Source organism: Pyrus communis, chromosome 13 (genome assembly GCF_041283825.1).
Source record: "Pyrus communis isolate YQ-2024b chromosome 13, ASM4128382v1, whole genome shotgun sequence".
NCBI lineage: Eukaryota > Viridiplantae > Streptophyta > Magnoliopsida > Rosales > Rosaceae > Pyrus > Pyrus communis.
The window spans coordinates 24,949,286-24,971,466 of NC_142577.1; the positions used below are offsets into that span (position 1 = coordinate 24,949,286).

The window sequence follows — 22,181 nt, forward strand, 5'->3', positions numbered from 1 at the left end:
ACTTATCTTTACCATAATTAAGTGGTTATAATACTTCCCGGTGCAGCAAATTCGATGTGTAATTTGAGAAGCCAATATGTCTGCTCCTGTTACACTCTTAATGACAGGTGTTAGCTATGCATTGGGTTGTGATTTGTGCCAATCACCATCATGTAAGAATATATATGCTTGTTAAGATTGTTGGAAAGTGAGTAATGAGTGTTGGGAGTAAGAATTTCACGTCGGGAAAAGAACAGACATTGTATGTGTTTAGGGCTGGACTTAAAGAAAGTTGAGGTTTCAACCGTAAAACTAATTGGCAAAATGGAGAGTAGGCTAACATTTTATAAGCTCTTGCAGGATTTCTCCTTTCACCATTGTGAGACTTTTTTACCCTCATATTCTCATATGCACCCTCATGTGTGACGAATTTTCAAGCCAAACGTGTGGATAATACGAAGTGGATGACGTGGACACATAGGCTAACCTGCTCTAATACCATGAAGAAAGTTAGGTTCTATCATAAAAGCAATTGGCAATATGAGGAGTAGTCCAACCTCTTGCAAGGTTTCTTCTTTCACCAATGTGGGACTTTTTTACCTGCACATTCTCACAGCCTTAAGGTTTTTGAGGCTCAGGGCAACCCTCAAAAACCACTTTTACCACCACCGTGGGTCACTCTCCGTTGACTATACCACCATCGGGCTTCCCTCATTCCTCTTCTCCCTCTGCGAGTACAAGGAGCGAGACCACCCAAATAGTTTTTCCGGTGAGTTCCTCATCCCTCCAACTTAGGTATGCCTCGAGAATACCCTAAAACTTGTACTTTCGTCTTCGTGGTTTCGTTTCTTAAGCTTGTTTATGTATTTTGGACTGCTTTAGAACATAGAATTGGCTTGGGAAGAATTCCCAGTTTCCAGCAGAATTCGAGTCACTTTTTGGCCACCTCACGACGAATCTCAGGTACCAATCGCTTCCCGCCGTCTCACTCTTCAATTTGGTAGCTACTTAGTACCCTAAGTTTTTTGTTTGCTGTCGATCGAAGCTAGGAAGGCTCCGGCCTTCTTCCCCTACGAGAATAGGGCAAGCCTGAAAACCTAACCAGAACAGAGGATTCAGGCCCTTTTTAGCCCAACCTTTTTAAACCTAAACCTCTATCAAGCCTACGAGCTGAGTTGGCACGGGCCCTTGGCCCAAATCTTTAGGCCAGGCCTTAAGCCCAAAACCTTAAACCCAATTCCATTTAAGACCCAACCCAGACTCCTTAACCTAAAACCCTTTTGAAATTAGGCCTTTAGGCCGTATAGAACTCGGGCCTTAGGCCCGTAAACCCAAAACCCAAACCTTTTGGACCCAAGCCCAAAGCTCAAGCCCAACCAGGATCTAACCCACTGAACCGGTTGACTCGACCCGGTTAACCTGACCTGTTGACTTTGACCTGATCCATTGACTTTGACTTTAACCTGTTGACTTTGACTTGTCAACGATCAACGTTGACTTTTTGTTGACTTTTTCAGGTTTCGATCAGGGCCCCTCCTAGGCTAATTTTGACTTCTTGAATCCATTTTTTATGTCTATTTTCCCAAATTTGATCGTTTGAGTATATAGTTTTGTTAATTGGACATTTTATGTGCTTAGGTGCATATATGCTCTTCGTTAGTTTACTTGACCCTTCGACGGCGAAGTAACTATGAGTGGACCCCTTCTAAAATACATGTTTTAATAGTGGAAATGCATACATGAAAAACATGATTTAATGACTAGGTTTTATGAGATATTATGCTTACTGAGAATATTTTGGAATACCATATTTTAACGAACTGATGTTCTTTGTAGTATACATGATGGATGACTATATACTACTTACGAACATGTTTTTACACACTTCTTTATAATATATATGATGGATGACTATATGCTATGGAGATGTTTTTTAGATATATGTGCCTATGTTTGGAAAGTGTATATTCAATGTTTTTGTGCTTATCTAGTGGTCACTGTTTTGCCTATAGGTGAAGATAAGAGTTGGCTTTAGGCTGGGAGAAATAATCTCTGGCTTTGGACCAAGAGACATAAAGTTGGCTTCGGGCCTGGAGAAATAATTTCTGGCTTCAGGCTAAGAGACATGAAGTTGCCTATTTTTAATGTTGCAATCTCCACGAGATATTGAGGCCCAACTGTTGAGGAACATGATGAGTGACAATGCATTGGCAACTTTGTGAGAAATGCAAACTCCAATAGCCATGCCACCACAATCGAACACATTGACTTGGACAACAAGAACCAAGTCACCGACATTGTCTAGTTCGCATGGGAGTAGTTGGTTGAGCTGGTTTGGGTCAGGTTGGGATATGACATCAGAAAATGGGGACCTAACTCAGGCTTGGACATAAGGGGCACCTTGGTCATTGCAATCGATGTAGGCATTTTCAATGACACGTCTGGTCAGCTGATAATATTGTGTCAGGTCTTGGATAAGGATTGTTTTACCCTGTCTGAGTATGTTATGGCGTCATTGCCATGATCATTATTGTAGAAAATGATCATAGGCATGAAAATGGGAGTTACGATTTGGTCGAGAAAAGAAAACTTGTGTTTACGAAGGTGGGGTGGGGTTGGCATAGAAGGCTTAATGCAAGCTTTCTCAATTACTTCTATCTTCATCTTTTAACAGTAATGTTGATGAGCAATGAGAATGTAATTTGTTTGATATGTGAAAGAGTTGTATGCAGCTACTGCAGTAGATGGTGTTGTGGATTATTTGGTTAAGGAGTGTCAAATTTATAGTGCTCGTCTGCTTGAGTGGTGCCAAACCAGTAGGCCCTCTTGTTTTGTTATTAACGCGTTGCATGCACATGGACCCGTTTACTTTTCCTCAAGCTAAATGCAGTTAACGCTGTAATGCTATTGGCAATCAAGTTGGAGCCAGTGGATAAGGTGATAGTGAACGTTGTAATGCTATTGGTGTAAGAAATCAGAAGTTTAATCAAGTTGGAGCCAGTGGATAAGGTGATAGTGATAGTGTTAAGCTCTCTACTTAATGCATGATAGCTCAAAATACTTTATTAGTAGGCAGAGAATTTTATTTCTACCGAAATTTTAAAGTCTTCTAGACGCAGATATATAGAGCTGATTAAATGAATATATGCACGAGTAAATACAAACTAAAAAAATGGACTTCTGACCAGGTTTTGCATAAGACCACAAAAAGAAATGAGAGACATGGTAGTTGGCTACGAACCGAGAGATATAATTATTGAACACCACGAGTGACTAGGATACCACTAGTTAGCACATTATATACAAGATATGTTTTATGAAAGGTTTTATGGCATGCTAGGGTTTTCAGCAAATCTATCACCTATTATACTATTAGTTTTCATTAAACTTTTGGGGTTAGTATGTTGATAACTGTTTCGGTATTATATATATGTATATATCAACTTGGTCCACTCATATTTGTTTTGCGCCCCCTCAGGATTTAGAATCGAGACATACGATCCCGGCATCAAGGCACTTCCGCATCGACATCTTCGAGTCCTCTCGATGTAGGACCCATTTCCTTTTTCATTTAATTTTATATTATTTCCTTTCTAATGTCTCGAATTAGTTGTATACTCTGAACACATTCCTCTTTTTCTTAATCATTGTATTTAAATTCATAACTATATTCTTATTTATTATTTATCATGCATCCTAATATGGCTTCGTCACTTTCGGGTGTCGGTCAGCACGTGCCTACCCTAGTGTTCGGGGAATATCAGGGCTGGGCGTATCACAAAGAATCATTGGACCAAGAGCAACTCCAAGCTTGGCCCAAAGTGTTATTTTGGGCCCAAACAGAACCACTTAGTATTACGGTCTAATGATATTCCTCTTCAATTGTAAGTAAGAGATCTTAGGTCCAATTCTCGTCAAAGGCGAATTTGAACCACATCATTGCTAGCTCATTGTGAGATTAAGCTCACCCCCTTTCTGAATAGATAATATCGTTTGCTAAAAAATAAAAAATAAAAAATTATGGGGGGAGTCCGATCTTTTAGTGCCCCAGCAGTTAGAATGCCCTTCTTTTCTATCATTCGAATTAGGGGTGTGCCAACGCAGTCATCCCTCCTTGTAGTTGTGTTGGATTTTTGTGTTTTGTGTTTTGTTCAGCAAGGTATCCCAATATCATACAATACTTTATCCACCCACGTGTCCTTAAACGTTGAATGAAAGCATCATTCCAATATCCTAAATTCTTAATTAGCGTGGCGTTTCCTTTTGAATGAAGCATCTTTTCCACACAACAAAAATAACATGTACCTACATATCACCTTTCGCAGAGCAATAGGCTAATTGCCTTGAAACGCTTAGGGGAATGCCGTAAGATAAGTATTAGACTGTAAATAAGGACAAAGTAAATTATTCAACCCTTAATTATTTTTCTGCAAACAGACTTTGTTCTCGATGAACAACTTATTCAATCCAAATGCTTGGTATTATACAAGACGAATTAGTAAGAAACTAAAATACAAAAAATTTAGCAACATAATCCAATATATACGGGCAGGTACTAAACCTTAGCCTCTTGGGCTGGATAAGTACATGCCAACAGTTGCTCATCATCTTGGAACTTAGCCATGTCTTCCTCCTTCAAATTCACCCACACTTCAATCCCACCACTCGACCCAGCATCCATGAAAACAACCAGGTTCTTAAATGGAAGGCTGGCCGACGCGACCCACACAGGGTTGCTCCACCCGAAGTCCGTTTCATAAAGTGGGAAACTGCACAAGCTGGTAAAGCTAAACGACGCCACTTCACCCTTCATAAACTCCTCCGCTCGCTGCTTCAAAAACTTCAAGTGCGCGTCGCCGTCTTTGATTTTGGCACTGTAATCACCGTCGATTGTCTTTATTGCTTCCCTCATCTGGCCCACCATCCCGTAACACATATCCTCTCCCTCATCAAACGACGGCGAAGACATCGCAAACCGGCTCACGTTCCCGAAATGGTATTCGGGCAGTGGTGGATCCATCCTCGTCCGTAAGTTAACGGCTTGAAGCACTTTGTAAAGAGTGTTAGGGTTCGGCTTTCCTTGAGTGGAGGCAATAACCCGGGCCCATATAAATGCTGACAAGGCCTCAATCCGAGTTGGCTTTCTCTCATTGTTTTTATTATCTGTATATTTTGACCTAAGAGAAGCAACCGTGGAAGCACTGAAAACAAACCTTTTTGTAACAATTTTTTCTCTAGTGATCCCAGTGCTTGGTTTGAACCCTGATATGCTTCTAGGTGGAAAGTGCGTGGCCAAATCAAAAATTGGAGGACTGACTGTACTATTTTTAATGTTGCAATCTCCACGAGTTATCGAGGCCCAACTGTTGAGGAACATGATGAATGACAATGCATCGGCAACTTTGTGAGAAATGCAAACTCCAATAGCCATGCCACCACAATCGAACACGTTGACTTGGACAGCAAGAACCAAGTCACCGACGTTGTCTAGTTCGCATGGGAGTAGTTGGTTGAGCTGGTTTGGGTCGGGTTGGGATATGACATCAGAAAGTGGGGACCTAACTCGGGCTTGGACGTAAGGGGCACCTTGGTCATTGCAATCGACGTAGGCATTTTCAATGGCACGTCCGGCTAGCGGATAATATTGTGTCAGGGTCTTGGATAAGGATTGTTTTAACCTGTCTGAGTATGTTATGGCATCATTGCCATGATCATTATTGTAGAAAATGATCATAGGCATGAAAATGGGAGTTGCGATTTGGTCGAGAAAAGAAAACTCGTGTTTACGAAGGTGGGGTGGGGTTGGCATAGAAGGCTTAACGCAAGCTTTCTCAATTACTTCTATCTTCATCTTTTAACAGTAATGTTGATGAGCAATGAGAATGTAATTTGCTTTGATATGTGAAAGAGTTGTATGCAGCTACTGCAGCAGATGGTGTTGTGGATTATTTGGTTAGGGAGTGTCAAATTTATAGTGCTCGTCGGCTCGAGTGGTGCCAAACCAGCAGGCCCTCTTGCTTTGTTATTAACGCGTTGCATGCACATGGACCCGTTTACTTTTCCTCAAGCTAAATGCAGTTAACGTTGTAATGCTTTTGGCGCAAGTGGATAAGTTGATAGTGATAGTGATAGTGATAAGGTGATAAGGTGTCAAGTTGGAGCCAGTGGAAAAGGTGATAGTGATAGTGTTAAGCTCTCTACTTCATGCATGATAGCTCAAAATAGTTTATTAGTAGGCAGAGAATTTTATTTCTACGGAGATTTCAAAGTCTTCTAGATGCGGATATATAGAGCTGATTAAATGAATATATGCACGGGTAAATACAAACTAAAAAAATGGACTTCTGACTTTTGACCAGGTTTGGCATAAGACCACAAAAAGAAATAGGAACTCAGGTTGGTGGGCTTTAAGGCTTAGTAAGCGCCGCCTTGGCAGACAAAAGATGGCGAGTTGTACGGAATATTTGGCCATCTTATGCTTCTAAGTTCACATTGACATTCTGTGTTACATTACTTGGATAATTTGACCATAAGTAACTTGTATAATTGAATTAAGCTTTGCAATGTATTATACCTGTACTTTATTTTGTAGACTATCTTTCATATACATGAAACATAGTAAACGACATCTCTTAGTAGAGAAGTGTTGAAAATGAATTCTATATTGATAGAAGAAAGGACTTTGCATAAATTTATAAGTAAAAACTCCAATTGATTTTATGGTGGAATCTCAACCTTTTTTTTTATGGTATCAAAGCATGTTGTCCTATGTGTGAGACTCAACAGATATGAGTCTATCAACTTTGAGTCTATATGTTTGGCTAGAAAATGTCAAATTCTCCACGCCACTCGGTAATATATTGTCTACGTGTTTGGCTTGAAAATTTGCCACCTGTGATAAATGTGTTGGGAATAAGTCTCACGTTGATGAAATGAGAGACCTTACATAAGTTTATAAGTAAATTGAACTACTTCCCTTATTCTTATTTAGTTTTATAGGAAACCTCAACTTTTTTCAAGAAGCGCATACATAAATTATCTTATCTTTGGTGTAATAATATTTTTCTGTCTAATATTAAAGGGACTGGTCAACCCTAAGTTCGAATCTTTCCTCCCACGCAAAAAAAATTGTATATATATATATATATATGTTCGAGTGGTTTTAGATTATCTCCACCACACTAATTATTAGTTGATAAACTTAGTACATATTATAACTAGGGGTGAAAATTTTTACCAAATTACTGTAGCAACCGCTCTACCAACCATACTATATCAAATTATTACAAAAAATTTGTACCAATTGGTAACTGTACGGTATTTGTACTATACTATACTATTTCGGTACGGTAATGGTATCCAAAACCAGTACTGATGGTATACCGTACCTACCAATATTATTAATATTATATTATGTATTTACTCATATAATTATTTGAGGGCAAAATTAATAAAATTAATAATAATTATTATTATTGTAGAAGTGTAAAAAATGTAAAAAAAATATATATATATATACAATCACTCATAGTGACAAGCTTTACAACTTTCATGGAGATGTCAGCTTCAAAATCCAACATTATAAACCATAAACCTCAAATTTATATTTAACTGTCGATTATCATTTACGCTTTATTCTTCTTACTGAATTTCATTTTTCAAATTTTCTTTTTTGAAAACATGATCATCTGGAGGATGTAAGAAGATGAACGGTTTATGTCTTTGATATCACGTTTTGATATTTATGGTTAACTGAAATATGAGTCGATGTCATATAGTTTGTAGAAATTTTATAAACATCAAGTAATATTTTCACTAACCGTAAAACTTTGAACATAATATCAATGATCCAAACCGTTCATCTTCCTATATCCTCTAATAGATCATGTTTTCAAAAAAGAAAATACGAAAAAAAACAAAATTTGATGAGAAAAATGAAGCGTAAATGTAAACAACAATCAACGGTTAAATTTTGATCTATGATTTATATGATTATAATGGTGAATTTCAAAGTTAAGCTTGATCTTCACGAAAATGGTAAAGCTTGTCATTATGAGCGTTTATATATTTTTTACACTTCTACATTAATTAAAAAATATTAGATTTTGGGTAAACTAAATGGTGTACAACAAAGTGGCAATTACCATTGGCATACCATACCAACCAAATTATTTGGTATACCAAAAGAGTAGTATGGTAATGATAATAGATTTTGTCGTACCAAATATTTGGTATGGTAATTAATACAGAAGTTTTGGTACGGTAATGTACCAAAACCATCCCTAATTATAACTAGGAAGCACAATACAGATTCAGATCTCTAATTTGTGTACAGTTAATGTACGAGTATTATTATAATTGTCTATGCAAATTAGAAAAATACGATCTTATAATTACACCAGAGGAAGATGGGGTAGCACTGTCAAGAAATTGAATAAGGGAGTTTTAACAAAACACTTCCGGTGCAGTTCACTTTTAACGAAAAATCACACTTACACGTTTCTCTATTACTATTCACTATACCTTTAAAAAGAAATTTCCATTAAAAGTTGAGCTTTTTTTGAACTTTTCTCCAGTTTTCTTATTGAATAATGCAAAACCCGCACACAGTCGTTGACCAATCCACCCAGAAATATTATATTCTACCGCCCAAAATTGATAGAGAGTTTAGATAGGTCAATTCATCAAGAATAATAATCGCCAGTAGAGAAAATCCGTTAATTGCTAGTCTCTATCATTGAGTGCAAAACTCCTCCGTAGAACTCAGCTTCATGATGTTTGTATGACGAACGGTGACATTCTTCTGTCCACTTTTGGGGGTTTTCTATGGTTTTTCAGAAACTAGGATGTATATAAATATCACTTGAAATCTGCAATTATATGAGATCGATATCATAAGAGGCCTTTCGAGTAAAGATAAATGTATAAAAAAATCTACCCAGCAAACCTTTCTCTCCTTTCTGACCAGAAAATATAAGTAAGAAGATCTTTCACAGTAAGAAATTAGCAGTACATATACTCAGGAATCAAAATATTACCATTTCCTCCAAAGACTCTAATTCCTGCAAAATTAGGAGTTAAATTCCTTATATTTGTAGTGAAGTTTGGAAAAATTTTGGTTTTCTATCTTCAGTTTACAAAATTGGCCTGGTTTTTGTTAAGATTACAGTTAGTAAATACATGAATAATCTGCAATCTGAATATCCATCTTCTTATGTCGTATGCATATTAGTAAGTAAAGGGATTTAGCTTTGTAGACTTTATGCACGGACACTATCAGAGAAATTCAGAGTCGCATGACATACTTACAAGGTTCAATTTATAAGGTGCCGCAAAAAATCAAACTTGAAAAGAAGTTTACGTGCAGAATGCAGACCAGATTTATCTCGTTTTCCATTTCAAAAGTTTTATAATTAACGGCTTGAAATCCAGGGTTAGCTACATAAAGTGCGCATCAATCAGATAAAGTGCTCATCAAGCAGACATAATTAACCATGAAGTGTTATTGTCCATCACATAAGTGTTGTAAAAACTCCCGATTCTTGTAAAAATCATATTAATACGGGAAAAAAAAAAAAAAACCACATTGAAAAACCTGCTAGGGCATGCAATAACCAAAGGCAAGGATGAGTTCATCCATGACGCCTGACAAAAGGTCGATTCCTAACTTCCTAATTAAAGCAGAGTACGTCACTACCGATAACAAATACCCAGCCAGAAAGCATTAATGAAAGAACTGTCTAGCAAACCAACTTCATTATTTTTCAAGTCACAATTGTATAAAATATGTAAATGCTGCAAGTAATTGGATATATAACTTGTATTCATATTAGACTCATCTCGGCTTAGAAATGAATAAATATTTCTAGTTAGCTAGTTGATTAAAGGTTCATTCAAGCCATTGCGGTTCGTTTAGTGCTGAGAATAGGTTTGGTGATGAATAGAAGTAGACTATATTTAAGATCGAAACCCTTCAATGTAACCCTTCAAATGCGATGTTTATATGCATTACCCGCGAATTGCATGTCCACAGGTATAAATCATTAGGTGAAGCAATATATTTTGCATGTCATGAACACACAAAGTCAATAATTAGTTTGTTTGCTTGTTTGGGTTTTTCTTCTTCTTTTATTTTTCCTTTTTTTTTTTTTTTTGGGCATAAGCGATAGAGTTTCGTTACCAAGAACAATCAATTACAAGAGGTGTCAGATGGGTATATATATGTTTTAGTGACCAATTTCTTGATCTGGAGATAATTAGCACAAAACGCAATTGATTTTAAACCCCTATATGGCTATCACACAAACCATGCCACTAGAGCTAGACATATATGTCACAAAGATGATAAACGTGACATACTTAGCATTGAAACCCTCACTTAAAGTCATCACAAGCAGCGAGGCCACAGTCACCGTAGCGACATGAACAAATCGTCGAAACATGACAAGCAAAACATAAAAAGACTAAATTAAAAAAAATATATTAGATAGATATTGGTTGTGTTTGAAAGGTTATGAATCGAATGACAAGTCCAAATTGCTTCTTCTCAAGGAAAAGAAGTTCACATAAGAAAATTTCTCGAGAAATCTATGAAGATTGAATTAGATCTCATGGCGGCCGGAAAATAATTAACAAAGACTTCTTTCTACAGGATATTGTTTTTTCATAGAAATGTATTCGCTCATCCTGTGCTCGACTCCAGTTCCTCGGCAGCACCTCGAGGTGCCTTACGCAACGACATTGTGCGCCCCTTATCATTCTTACTTGGTTTATAACACGGACATCTATTTAGTAAAATGTAGTATAATATGCGGCTTCATGACATGTCCACTGAGAAGAAAGTGCAGAATTGGTAGGAAGCATAGGGGCAAAGGCAAGCATGTAAGAAAGCCGTCGCCGGGAACACCCCATGTCCAACCCCTTCCATAGTTTAATGCAAAATTGGAGACATTAGAACATTTTCAATGGGAGACATCAACTTTGAGGACTCATTTAAGGATTTTAAAGGAATATTCGAGTTCCTAAAAGAATATTGTCTGCAATGGAAAATCCTTATAATATAATCCCTAAATGTAGGGACTAAAATATTAAAAAAATACTGTTCATTTGGTCAGAGTATTGTGACCTTTGATAAAAAAACAAAAAATGAACCTTTGCAAAGGAGGCTGAAGGTTGGGTGGACACAAAGGTCAACCACTCTCAATAATTAGTTACGACATGGAAAGAACCATCTCGGTACCGTACGTTCTACAATAAAATTCCTTGTCCAGTGGAAGTTCTCCAAAACCAAAACAACAAAATATTATTATTATTATTGTTAGGATTGTGAAGAAAACTCTTGTCTCTAGACGGTAAAACCTCAAGCATTAGTAAAGAAATAATTCAAAACTAATATGTGGTAATGGTAGAAAACTAATATAATTACAAGTTAACTCAGATATGATCATGCAATCATTCCAGTCTTTCATGTTAAAACTAATACTGCCACTTAATACTACAGTCTAATGGTATTTCTCTTCACTTGTAAGTGAGAGGTCATAGGTTTGATTTTCGCCAAAGTCAAATTTAAACGACATTATTGCTAGCTTATTGTGAGGTTAAGCACACCCCCTCTCCTTTAATGTAGACAATATTGTTTGTTCAAAAAAAAAAAAAAATATATATATATATATAATAAAGAGTTAGGTAATCTATAGCTAGATGGCATATTTGTTGAACGTTATATAGATTACATTATCTACACGACACATTTAATCAGATCGACAATTTGGCCAGCTGTAGAATAATTTGTCAAAGGATTTGTCACATCCCGACCTAGCCCTCACTACATCCTAATAAAGAGTTCAGTAAAAGTCTTTGCATATATACATCAACAATTATTGTAGAATAATTTGTCAAAGGATTTGTCACATCCCGACCTAGCCCCCACTACATCCTAATAAAGAGTTCAAAGGATTTGTCACATCCCGACCTAGCCCCCACTACATCCTAATAAAGAGTTCAATAAAAGTCTTTGCATATATACATCAACAATTACTGTAGAATAATTTGTCAAAGGATTTGTCACATCCCGACCTAGCCCCCACTACATCCTAATAAAGAGTTCAATAAAAGTCTTTGCATATATACATCAACAATTAAAACGATTATCTATAGCTAGATGGCATATTTGTTGAACGTTATATAGATTACATTATCTACACGACACATTTAATCAAATTGACAATTTGGCCATCTGTAGAATAATTTGTCACATCCTGACCTAGGCTCCCATTACATCCCGGACTCTACTTCATCGTAGCACAATATTGTCCGTTTTGGGTCTCGACCACACCCTCAAGGTTTTATTTCTGGGAACTCACACGAGAACTTCTCAGTGGGTCACCCATCGTGGGATTGCTCTCGTGCGCTACTCGCTTAACTTCGGAGTTCCAATGGAACCCGAAGCTAATGAGATCTCAAAAAGCCTCGTGCTAGGTAGAGATAGAAATATACATATAAGGCTTACAGGATCCAGTCCCCTAGACAATCGTTGGCACACTTCCGGCCAAGGATTGGCTCTGATACCAAATTGTCACATCCCGGCCCAGGCCCCCCCCACATCCCAGACTCGACTCCACCGTAGCACCGTAGCACGATATTATCCTCTTTGGGCCCGGACCACACCCTCACGGTTTTGTTTCTGGAAACTCACATAAGAACTTCCCAGTAGGTCACCCATCATGGAATTGCTCTCGCGTGCTACTCGCTTAAATTCGAAGTTCGTACAGAACCCGAAGCTAGTGAGCTCCCAAAAGGCTTTGTGCTAGGTAGAGATGAGAATATACATATAAGGCTTACAGGATCCACTCCTCTGGACGATGTGGGATCTCACAGGATTTATATGACATTGTTAATTACAATAATAAAATAAATTCAGTTTTAGTTTTATTGTTCTATTTTGGCTAAGGAAATTGTTATTAACATTCTTAAATTTTTTTTTTCCACTTCAAACTTTCTATAATTAGAAAGAAAAATACACTTGTGAGGAGTGTAGAGTGAGATTTTTGGAGTGCTAATAATATTTCCCTTGGCTAAAACCCTAAAACACTCTCATATAAGAAAATATGTTATTTTTTACGGATGGGTGGTGATTTTGAATTGGACTTGTAAGGATAGTTTAGGTAATAAATTTGAATGCAAAGGGATACTAATAGTTTAATTAAAAATAATATGAGGAAAAAGAGTAAACAGAGTGTATTATGAAGTTATATGTCAACAATTACTAATAAACCGATCGATCGGTAAAATATCAAAAGGAAAATGCCTAGATCAACAGTGAGCTCTTGGGGTGTGATGTAATTCGTAAGGAGTATGTAGTCAGTTTCGTTCTTCTAGACTTCATAGTTTAAAGAAATTGTGATCACTTACCGTTCAATTTTAATCCAATAATAAAAAAATATTGAACCTTTGTTATTGTATTTTCTCATCCATTGTTAAATTAAGAGCAAACGGTGAATAATTACAATTTTTTGGAACGACATGGTCTAAGAAAAAGAGACTCTATATTCAGTAGGGAGAGCATGCTCTTGGTTAGAACATATTACTGAGCTCGTCCCCATTTGAACGCTGCTGATTGTTGCTGATTGTTTTTTACTTTTCTGCACGTCTTTTCTTTGTTGATTAATTTTTTTAATACCCATCCAGATATTGTGGCTGAGTCTGAGCATGAGACAAATATTAGTGCCCCAAGCCTTCGCAAGCATCCAACTCTGAGACTGAGACCCATATAGTACCTTCACATGTCGTTACCTATTATCTGCGTATTTGTCAATATTTCCAGCTCCTCTTTTCTCTATTAACGAATACAACACATTGATTTTTCTATGACAATTTTTATGTGTATCGTTCAGGAATAGAAAGCCGTATGCAGGACTCCATTAAATTCTGAAGTTTATCTTATCCACACACAAAAATAAATAAATAAATAATGATATTTGCATCGTGTAACTTTCATAATTGAAACAATTTAATTTCTTAATCTTCATTTGAAGATCATCCATACATAAAATTTTATTCAAATCACAGATCATTGAGCATTCAAGTATATCAAATAAATGAACCGTTCATCATAAATATGTTACTTTAATTATTCACACCGTCAATTTGTTCTTTTTAATTACTTAGTGCCTTTTTATGTTATTTGACATATTATAGGACTTCGAAAGTGAAGCACTTGTCTACAAACTAAATGATCTACAAATGTATCTATATGTATGTTCGTATGTATATAGAGGATCTACATGTGACAACCCGTTCCAAATTTTACGTTTTTATTTTATTTTAAAAGCGTGAATTTACGAAATTGCCCTAGAGGCAAAGACTTTGACTTCCGTTGACCATCGACTTGAGAGATGTGGGACTTATTCTTTTAGCATATCCTCATAGTACTCATTGGTACGAACGTATAGGCGAAAGCCGTTTATGAGTCCGGATTATAACAGTATAGTTATGGACGTTTGAAATTGGTTATTTAAATATTTGAATTCCCACCTTGTGGGATTAGTGGACCAATTAAATTAAAGGGACAAGGAACCAATTAGAAGAGAGAAGTGAAGCTTGCAGCCAATCAGAAAGAAAGAAGAAAAGAAAAATAGAAATAAAAAAATGGGAAAGCTTCCTGTGCACCCATACCCAACATATGTGACCACCCATTTTCCAAGGCCGATTCCTGCCAACTCCGGTGGAGTTTTTCGATGCCACCACCACCATCTTGAAGCTCTCATTCCCCTCTACAAAATCCACCCAAGAACCACCTTGATTAACCATGGTATGGGGCGGTTTGAGGTCACGAAAGTTGACGAAAATCAATGGTGCTCCGGCCATCCTTTTCGATTTTCCGGCAAATCGGCAAAGTGATGGCCGATGCCACCACTTAGGCTTTGTAGCCCATCATCCCAGGAGAAAAAACCAACCAACCTTGACCCCGTTGGACCACCGTAGACGACGAATCGACGTCGCGAAGTTTTAGGCACCCTCCGGCTTTGTGGGCAAAATTGACCATCTTCCGTCCACTTTTGGACTTCGTCGCAGGTATGAAAGTTTCTCCACTCACTGAGATCTTCATTTCTGTGAAGTTTGAGAATTTTTGGAAATAGTTGGATTTTTCGACGAGTCGGGGCGGCCGACCGCCACCCGCGGTGGCGCGTGCTGCAGCGCGTGGCCAGTGGGCCGCCAATGATATTTTTAGGCTATGTCAAATGTCTTGAATTCAGTTTTGTCATTTGAATGACGTAGGTTGATAGTTGGAACCTAAATTCGTTACGATACGTTACTTGATAAAAATGTGAATCGATGATCCGACCGTTGGATCGTCACCAAAATTGGATATATTATAATACGTAATATTTAAAGATCATAGGAATTTATGGATCTGGAATCCGACTTACGGATCTTCCTGAATTGGATTTGTAAGTTAGTAAAATAAATGTTCACGGCCACTTGTTTTAGGCAATTGACGGAGATCTGACCGTTGGATCGTAATAAAATTTTAATATGTTATTCTAGAAACATATTGTGGATCGTTGGGAGTTGCGGATTGGAAATCTGATATGCGGATCTTCCGGGTCAAGTTATACAGGGTTGTAAACCCTACCGTCGATCTTTGATCGACGGTTGACTTGTGGTCAATGGGCAACTCCCAACGATTGATGTATATGCTAGCCATGATTGATGAGATATGGATAAGTTGTACATGTCATTTTAGATGACTCTGACTGATATATCACTTTGTATTGATTTAGTTCATTTGGCCTACTTATTAATGTATGGTGGAGTTGATGGCAAACCGTGGTTTTGGTCATTTCTGAGTATGGTTTGGATATATGTATATATGTTGTACTGTCTTATGGAAAACGATATGGGTTTTACATTTAGGGCATTACTTTTAGAGAGGTAATAACTTTGGGAAGCTTGGTTTTATTGCTTACTCACACCTTCTGTTTGGTGCCCTCCAGGTTTTAGCTACTGAGTTTGTATCGACAAGAATCTGTGGTGAATCTTAGTATTGATGGATATTTCTGAGGGTATGATTCTTACCCACACTACTGTACCTTACTTATGCTCTGACATCGCGTGTGAAATGGGTTCGCTCCCACTCATAGCGCACTCTGGTACTTAGACACTTTTAGATTCAAATTTATTCACTTTTTATACACTATCACATTTTATGGCTTCGTCACCTTCCAGGTGTCGGCCAGCACAGCTCGATTCAGGGTCCAAGTGGACTTTCTGGGTCGGGGTGTGTCATACATATGTATTTTTTTTTTTTTTTTTTTTAAAAAAAGAGGGACAACGGGTGGTAAACTACAGTCATCCACCCATTTTGGGTCCGAAGAGATTATGGCGAATTTCACCCTGTGGCCACAGATGTAGTTAATTAAGTAATTACCTTTTTTATGAGATTAATTTCTAATAAAAAATTTAGTTTAGTTCAATAAATAATTGCGTATTTTGAATAAGAAAACACAATTTTGTCCAGTTATTAATTTCAACTTGGGAAAGAAACAAAACTATCTTCTTATTATAACATCGAAAGATTATTAATTAGGGTATAATGCTAGAACTAGACAACTGTAATGACAGAAATATTTTCTTCCAATTTATTCGACGACATTAATCATGAACAAACTTGTCACACAACATGATTTAAAAAAAAAAAAAAAGATATACATAAACATCTTTACATGTTGCAACTTAATTTTACACACACATTAACAAAAGGATAATGGTAGAGAGACTATTTACTTGAACTATGTTTTGTAGATCATATAATGTGGCGATTGATGGTTAAACTTCTTCTTTAAATCATTAAAGAAATAGAATTCAACCATCAAACGCTACATTCTATGTCAATAAATATGGTCTAAAAACATAATATCTCTATTATTTTTCGTAATGAAATAGAACTCAGAGAAATTACTGTAAAGTAACAAATTAAATGCATACAAACATCAATCCATGCTAGTAAACCAGTTTTCACCCTGAATTCTTCGAACTCAGGTTGGGTGAAACATACTTGAGAACCTCCTCATCAGCTTCAAATTTTTCCATGTCTTCCTCCTTCAAGTTAATCCAAGCCTCCACACGGTCGCCACTTGTTGTGTCAAAGAAGCTCACTAAATTCTTAAATGTAAAACTCGCGGACCCGGCATAAACAGGCTTCCCCCACCCAAAATCAGCATCGTAAATTGGAAACCTACACAAGCTGGTGAAGCTAAACGACACCACCTCTTCACGTTTCACCTGTGAGCTCCGCTCTTTCAAGAAACTCAAGAACCCCTCCCCCTCTTGCAGTTTCTTTATGTACTCTCTGTCAACTTGTTTAAGAGCCTCTCTGACGTGGCTCACTACGGAATATAGAGAAGGGTCAGATGATGATCCTTCTTTCGGTTCCACCTGTATGGGTGGGACGGAGATTGTTGTTCGGGTCACATTCCCGAATGTATACTCCGGAAGCGGTGGGTCCATTCTCGTGCGCAGGTTTACTGCATGAGACACGGTATACATTGCTGGGACCTCGTCAGCGCTGTTGTTTTGTTGTTGGCTGGTGCAGGCCGCGATCGTCTCCATATGAAAGCCGATAAGGCCTCCACACGTGTAGGCCGCCTCACTTGTTCGTTTTCGACGTCCGTAGATTGGGCTCGGAGAGCGGAAACCGCGGGAGCGTTGAACACAAAGCGCTTAGTGGAAATGTTGTGCTTGATGATCCCGCTACTATGCTGGTAGGACCCGGACAAGTCCTGTTGGGGGAAGTACTTGTCGGAAACGAACTCGGGGGCGTGTACGTAGTCGGGCTCCCCGCGAGCAGTGGCGGCGAGACTGTTGAGGAACATGAAATATGACAGGGCGTCTCCAACCTTGTGCGACATGCCCATACCGATGCTCATGCCTCCGCATGCAAAGAACGTAACTTGTAGGCATATGGGGAGTTCGCTAGCAGCGTCGAGCGCACACAGTATGAACTTGTTGAAGTCGATAGGGTTAGGGTTTTGGATGATGTCGATGATGTTGGAGTTGGCTTTGGCTTCCACGTAGTAGGCACCCTCGTCGTTGCAATCGACGTATTGGGTGCCTCTTACTCGCCCGGCTAACGGGTAGAAATTGGTCAGGGTTTCCGATATAAGGCGGTTTTGATTTTCGTGCAGCGTTCCGTGGGGTCTTCGTTGGTGTGAGGATCCTTATGGAAGAAGAGGACCATGGGCATGAATATTGGGGGTTGGATTTGGTCAAGAAAGGAGAGGTTATCGCGGCGGAGGTGGTCTGGGGTTGGAGATGAGGGTTTGATGGTCTCTGTTGAGACAACCTCCACTTCCAATTTAGTCATGGTGGATTGGTGTTGCAAGCTAGCTAGCCAAGCAGTGTGAAACTATTGGAGTGTTCGGTGACAAAATAGACGAGGGAGCTTATGGATACGGACAATTGCCAACACAGTTTTTATAGAGAGCTTAAGGGGTGGAAAACCATTTGAAAGTCAAACAGAACTCAATGGGATATTGCTAGCTTGTACAAACACTAGTAGAAAAACATGTTTGCGCGACGGCAACTTGCGTGATGGAGCAAATTTCGTAGGTACAACTATGTCGCGCAAAGTTGTTTTGCGCGACGCAATACCTATGTCGTGCGAAGTTTTTTTTTTTTTTTTTTTTTGTTTCTCCTTTTGCTTTTCTTTTGGGATTCTTGCATTGCCTTTTTCTTTTGTGGTATCCACTTGTGTAAATGTCTTAAATTGATAATCAAATTAGTTCATTGTATTCATATAGGTTTAATGAGAATTCGCTCTTAGCTGAGTCTATGAAGGCTTTCTTTGGCGGGTTAGATTAGATGGTATAAGTAGAATAAAAATGGACATGAATGTTGTCCCTTGTTTTGGTGACATTAAGTGTATCATGGATCGAAAAGATATTAAATCGATAACCCATAATAAGTGGGATTATGAAACCCAACTTTAGACATGAGTTCAAGCCAATCCAAGCCAGCCAATACCCAAATCTCAATCCAAGCCAATCCAAACCAACCCACAAAATATACTATTAAATTTCTCAATCAATAAATTGTTGACTTTTATCAAAGACACAATAAACAACAAAGTTACTGGTAAGGTTTGAATATTTCCTATTTCTTGAAATGAACTCGATAATAATTTGATTCGATCCAAATTTGACTCTCACAGATATCAATTGACAAGTTAAATTCAATAATTTGAATATACGTCAATCAGGTTGGCTCAGTTAGTAAGGTCTCTATTTTGTGTGTCATCGATTTGTAAATTCCTACGTAAATCTATACCAATAGCAGCTGACAATTAGGTGTCACGCGTAAGTTCTCTCAGCTCGAGATTATGGGTATGTCCTGACGCTAATGATGAGAATAACCAATCTCCCCTAAACTTCTGTCACAAAAATAAATAAATAAATAAATAAAATCCTTATATTCAATAATCTGATTAATAAACAAAATGATTATGATGAATTAGGCCGATCTGATCCAAATCTGGTCCGTTTACAAGTCTAATCTTGTATTTTGCAAGTGGTCGTTTACTATAGTAGTGGAAATGAGTTGTGTCTTTGCATTATGGCGTGTATTTGAACCCCTTCCTAATCTAACATCCAATCACTAATGCTATCGTTTTATAAAAATAAAATTAAAAAATAAATAAAAAAACTAACGTTTGTCGACAAACGCGTTCTAACGGCACCTCATCCGAACTTGCATGGATGGCGCTCAATTTCAAACTCGAAGCTTCTACTCTGACCGCCTTATTCCAACACGTCTCTACGTATGCCATTTTGAATTGAATTGAATCGAATGGAAACTGAAGATTTCTTCATTTTGGTAAATTAAATCGAACATTTAATACCGAAACCAGGAGATTTCTGTCTTTTGATTTTCTCTTGTGAATTTAATTTCTCTGTAAACCAAAAAAATGCCACCCCTAAGTTTGAAGCTGCACAGCTTGTTCTTCAAGTACCATCTCAGACATCAACTACACAACCTAACCCAATCAGCGCACCTCCAAAACACAGACCCGAAATTTGGCATCACTTCCCGGCCCGAAGAGCCCGTCGTTCCCGCCAACCCCACTTTCCAAAACGGCGTCGCCACCAAAAACATCCACATCGACCCCAACTCCTCCCTCTCCCTCCGCATCTTCTTACCTGACACCGTCCTCCCCCTCAAAGCACCGAATCCCACGTCACGTGTTGGCGCCCTGTTGTCTCCCTCCCCTGACGGCTCTAACTCGGACGATGGTGTCATGTACAGGGGATATTCTCCCGATCAGTTAGTGGGGAGGCGACACCGGAAGGTTCCGATATTTTTGCAGTTTCACGGAGGTGGGTTTGTGTGCGGGAGCAACGACACGTCGTGGAACGACGCGTTCTGCAGGAGGATGGCGAAGCTGTGTGACGCGATCGTGGTGGCGGTGGGGTATAGGCTGGCGCCGGAGAGTCCGTACCCAGCGGCGTTTGAGGATGGGGTTACGGTGTTGAAGTGGGTAGCGAAGCAGGTCAACTTGGCCTCGGTTCAAAACGGACGGAGTCGTATCTTTGACAGCTTTGGGTCGTCGATGGTTGAGCCATGGTTGGCTGCTCATGGAGATCCATCTAGGTACTTACTGCCTATCAGCCATATCCGGATTGTTTAATTAGTATAATTAGTGTTGGTATATCATATATGCAAATATGGACCCTGTACAAAACTTTCATTGAAATAGATAAATTATGGTTTAGTGCTCCTTTATTATTGTTTAGTATATTCTATTTTTTATTATAAAGTTGATGGTTAAAATTGGAACAATCACAGAAGGTTTGCAAGAGTTTATGTGGTTCACTCAATAAAATTCAAGTCGTGGGGTATTTAGATCGTATACGTAGAACTAGTGACACTAAAATAACAATGCGATTTATATAGATTAGGGTTTAATGTCTTCTATTATCTAGTTAATTTATGTTTATGCTTTTTAATTAAAATCTGTAACATGTTCTATTTGTGCATAGTTTTTGTGTGTATATTCTTGGATTTTGAGTTGGGTTCCCAAAATTTAAAGTACATGGATTTGCTTAATGATTAGTGTTTTGATTATGTTCAGCCCTTTTTAGTTTGTATACCTTTTGTATAAATTCAGTAACTAATGAACATTAACATGTTATTTTCTTATCAGAACAGATGTGTACTTCTTGGAGTGAGCTGTGGAGCTAACTTGGCAGACTATGTCGCTCGGAAGGCTGTGGAGGCAGGCGACCTCTTGGACCCGATAAAGGTGGTAGCACAGGTACTAATGTACCCCTTTTTCATTGGAAGCACTCCCACCAGGTCTGAGATTAAGCTAGCAAACTCCTACTTATTCGACAAGGCTACGTGTATGCTAGCATGGAAGCTATTTCTAACAGAGGAAGAGTTTGATTTAGACCATCCCGCCAGCAACCCCCTCATGCCTGCAGGGAGAGGGCCACCCTTAAAGAACATGCCTCCGACACTTACAGTTGTGGCACAGCATGATTGGATGCGCGATCGTGGCATTGCTTACTCTGAAGAATTGAGGAAGGCTAATGTGGATGCACCTCTTTTAGATTACAAGGATACTGTGCACGAGTTTGCTACTCTTGATGTGCTCCTTGAGAAGCCCCAGGCCAAGGCTTGTGCAGAGGATATCACTATATGGGTCAAGAAGTATATATCACTCAGAGGCCATGAGTTTTCTTATTGATTGTGAATATGTGATAAGTTCCGAAGTTGTTCAAATTGAAGCACATATGAACATGCATTTGAACAGCTTCGGGACAACGAAGGAGAACATTTTTTGTGTACAAAATCATGTCACTCCAATTTTTTTAACATATTTTTCATCAGATTAGTTTTGAGATATCTGATCCTTATTGAGCTGTGCATTGCACCCTGCAAACATATTTTGTTTTGTTCTTTTGGAGTTGTTGGCCGCAGTCCATTTAGTTCCAAGATTGTCTCCATACCGGTGGTATATCCTATACATGTTCTCTTGCTCTTATGCATTTTAGACCCTGGATAAACTAATTGTCCATGACAGCATCACCTACGCAGGTCGGCTATTAGCTTAATTGATTAAGAGAATTTACCCCTGCTCGAGCGCTAACTATTCCAGGCCATATGTATTATTTTAAACCACGTCAGGATCTGGTGGACTTGGT

General features: G+C 38.4%; 1 protein-coding gene and 2 pseudogenes across 3 annotated transcripts; 1 reads left to right on the top strand and 2 right to left on the bottom strand.

Annotated features, from left to right (window-relative positions):
• Window positions 1-4,368: 4,368 nt before the first annotated feature.
• LOC137736921 (stemmadenine O-acetyltransferase pseudogene) lies at window positions 4,369-5,966 on the bottom strand (annotated as a pseudogene). The gene has a single exon (XR_015955279.1). The product of XR_015955279.1 is annotated as a stemmadenine O-acetyltransferase pseudogene (transcript).
• A 10,630-nt stretch (window positions 5,967-16,596) lies between these two features.
• Window positions 16,597-18,438, bottom strand: LOC148691994 (stemmadenine O-acetyltransferase-like; annotated as a pseudogene). Its single transcript, XR_015954699.1, has one exon. The product of XR_015954699.1 is annotated as a stemmadenine O-acetyltransferase-like (transcript).
• Window positions 18,439-19,813: 1,375 nt separating this feature from the next.
• On the top strand, window positions 19,814-21,936 carry LOC137738328 (putative carboxylesterase 11). Its single transcript, XM_068477965.2, has 2 exons — window positions 19,814-20,625; window positions 21,184-21,936. The coding sequence occupies exons 1-2, from the start codon at window positions 19,943-19,945 to the stop codon at window positions 21,722-21,724; spliced, it is 1,224 nt and encodes a 407-aa protein (XP_068334066.2). The 5' UTR covers window positions 19,814-19,942; the 3' UTR covers window positions 21,725-21,936.
• Window positions 21,937-22,181: the final 245 nt, after the last annotated feature.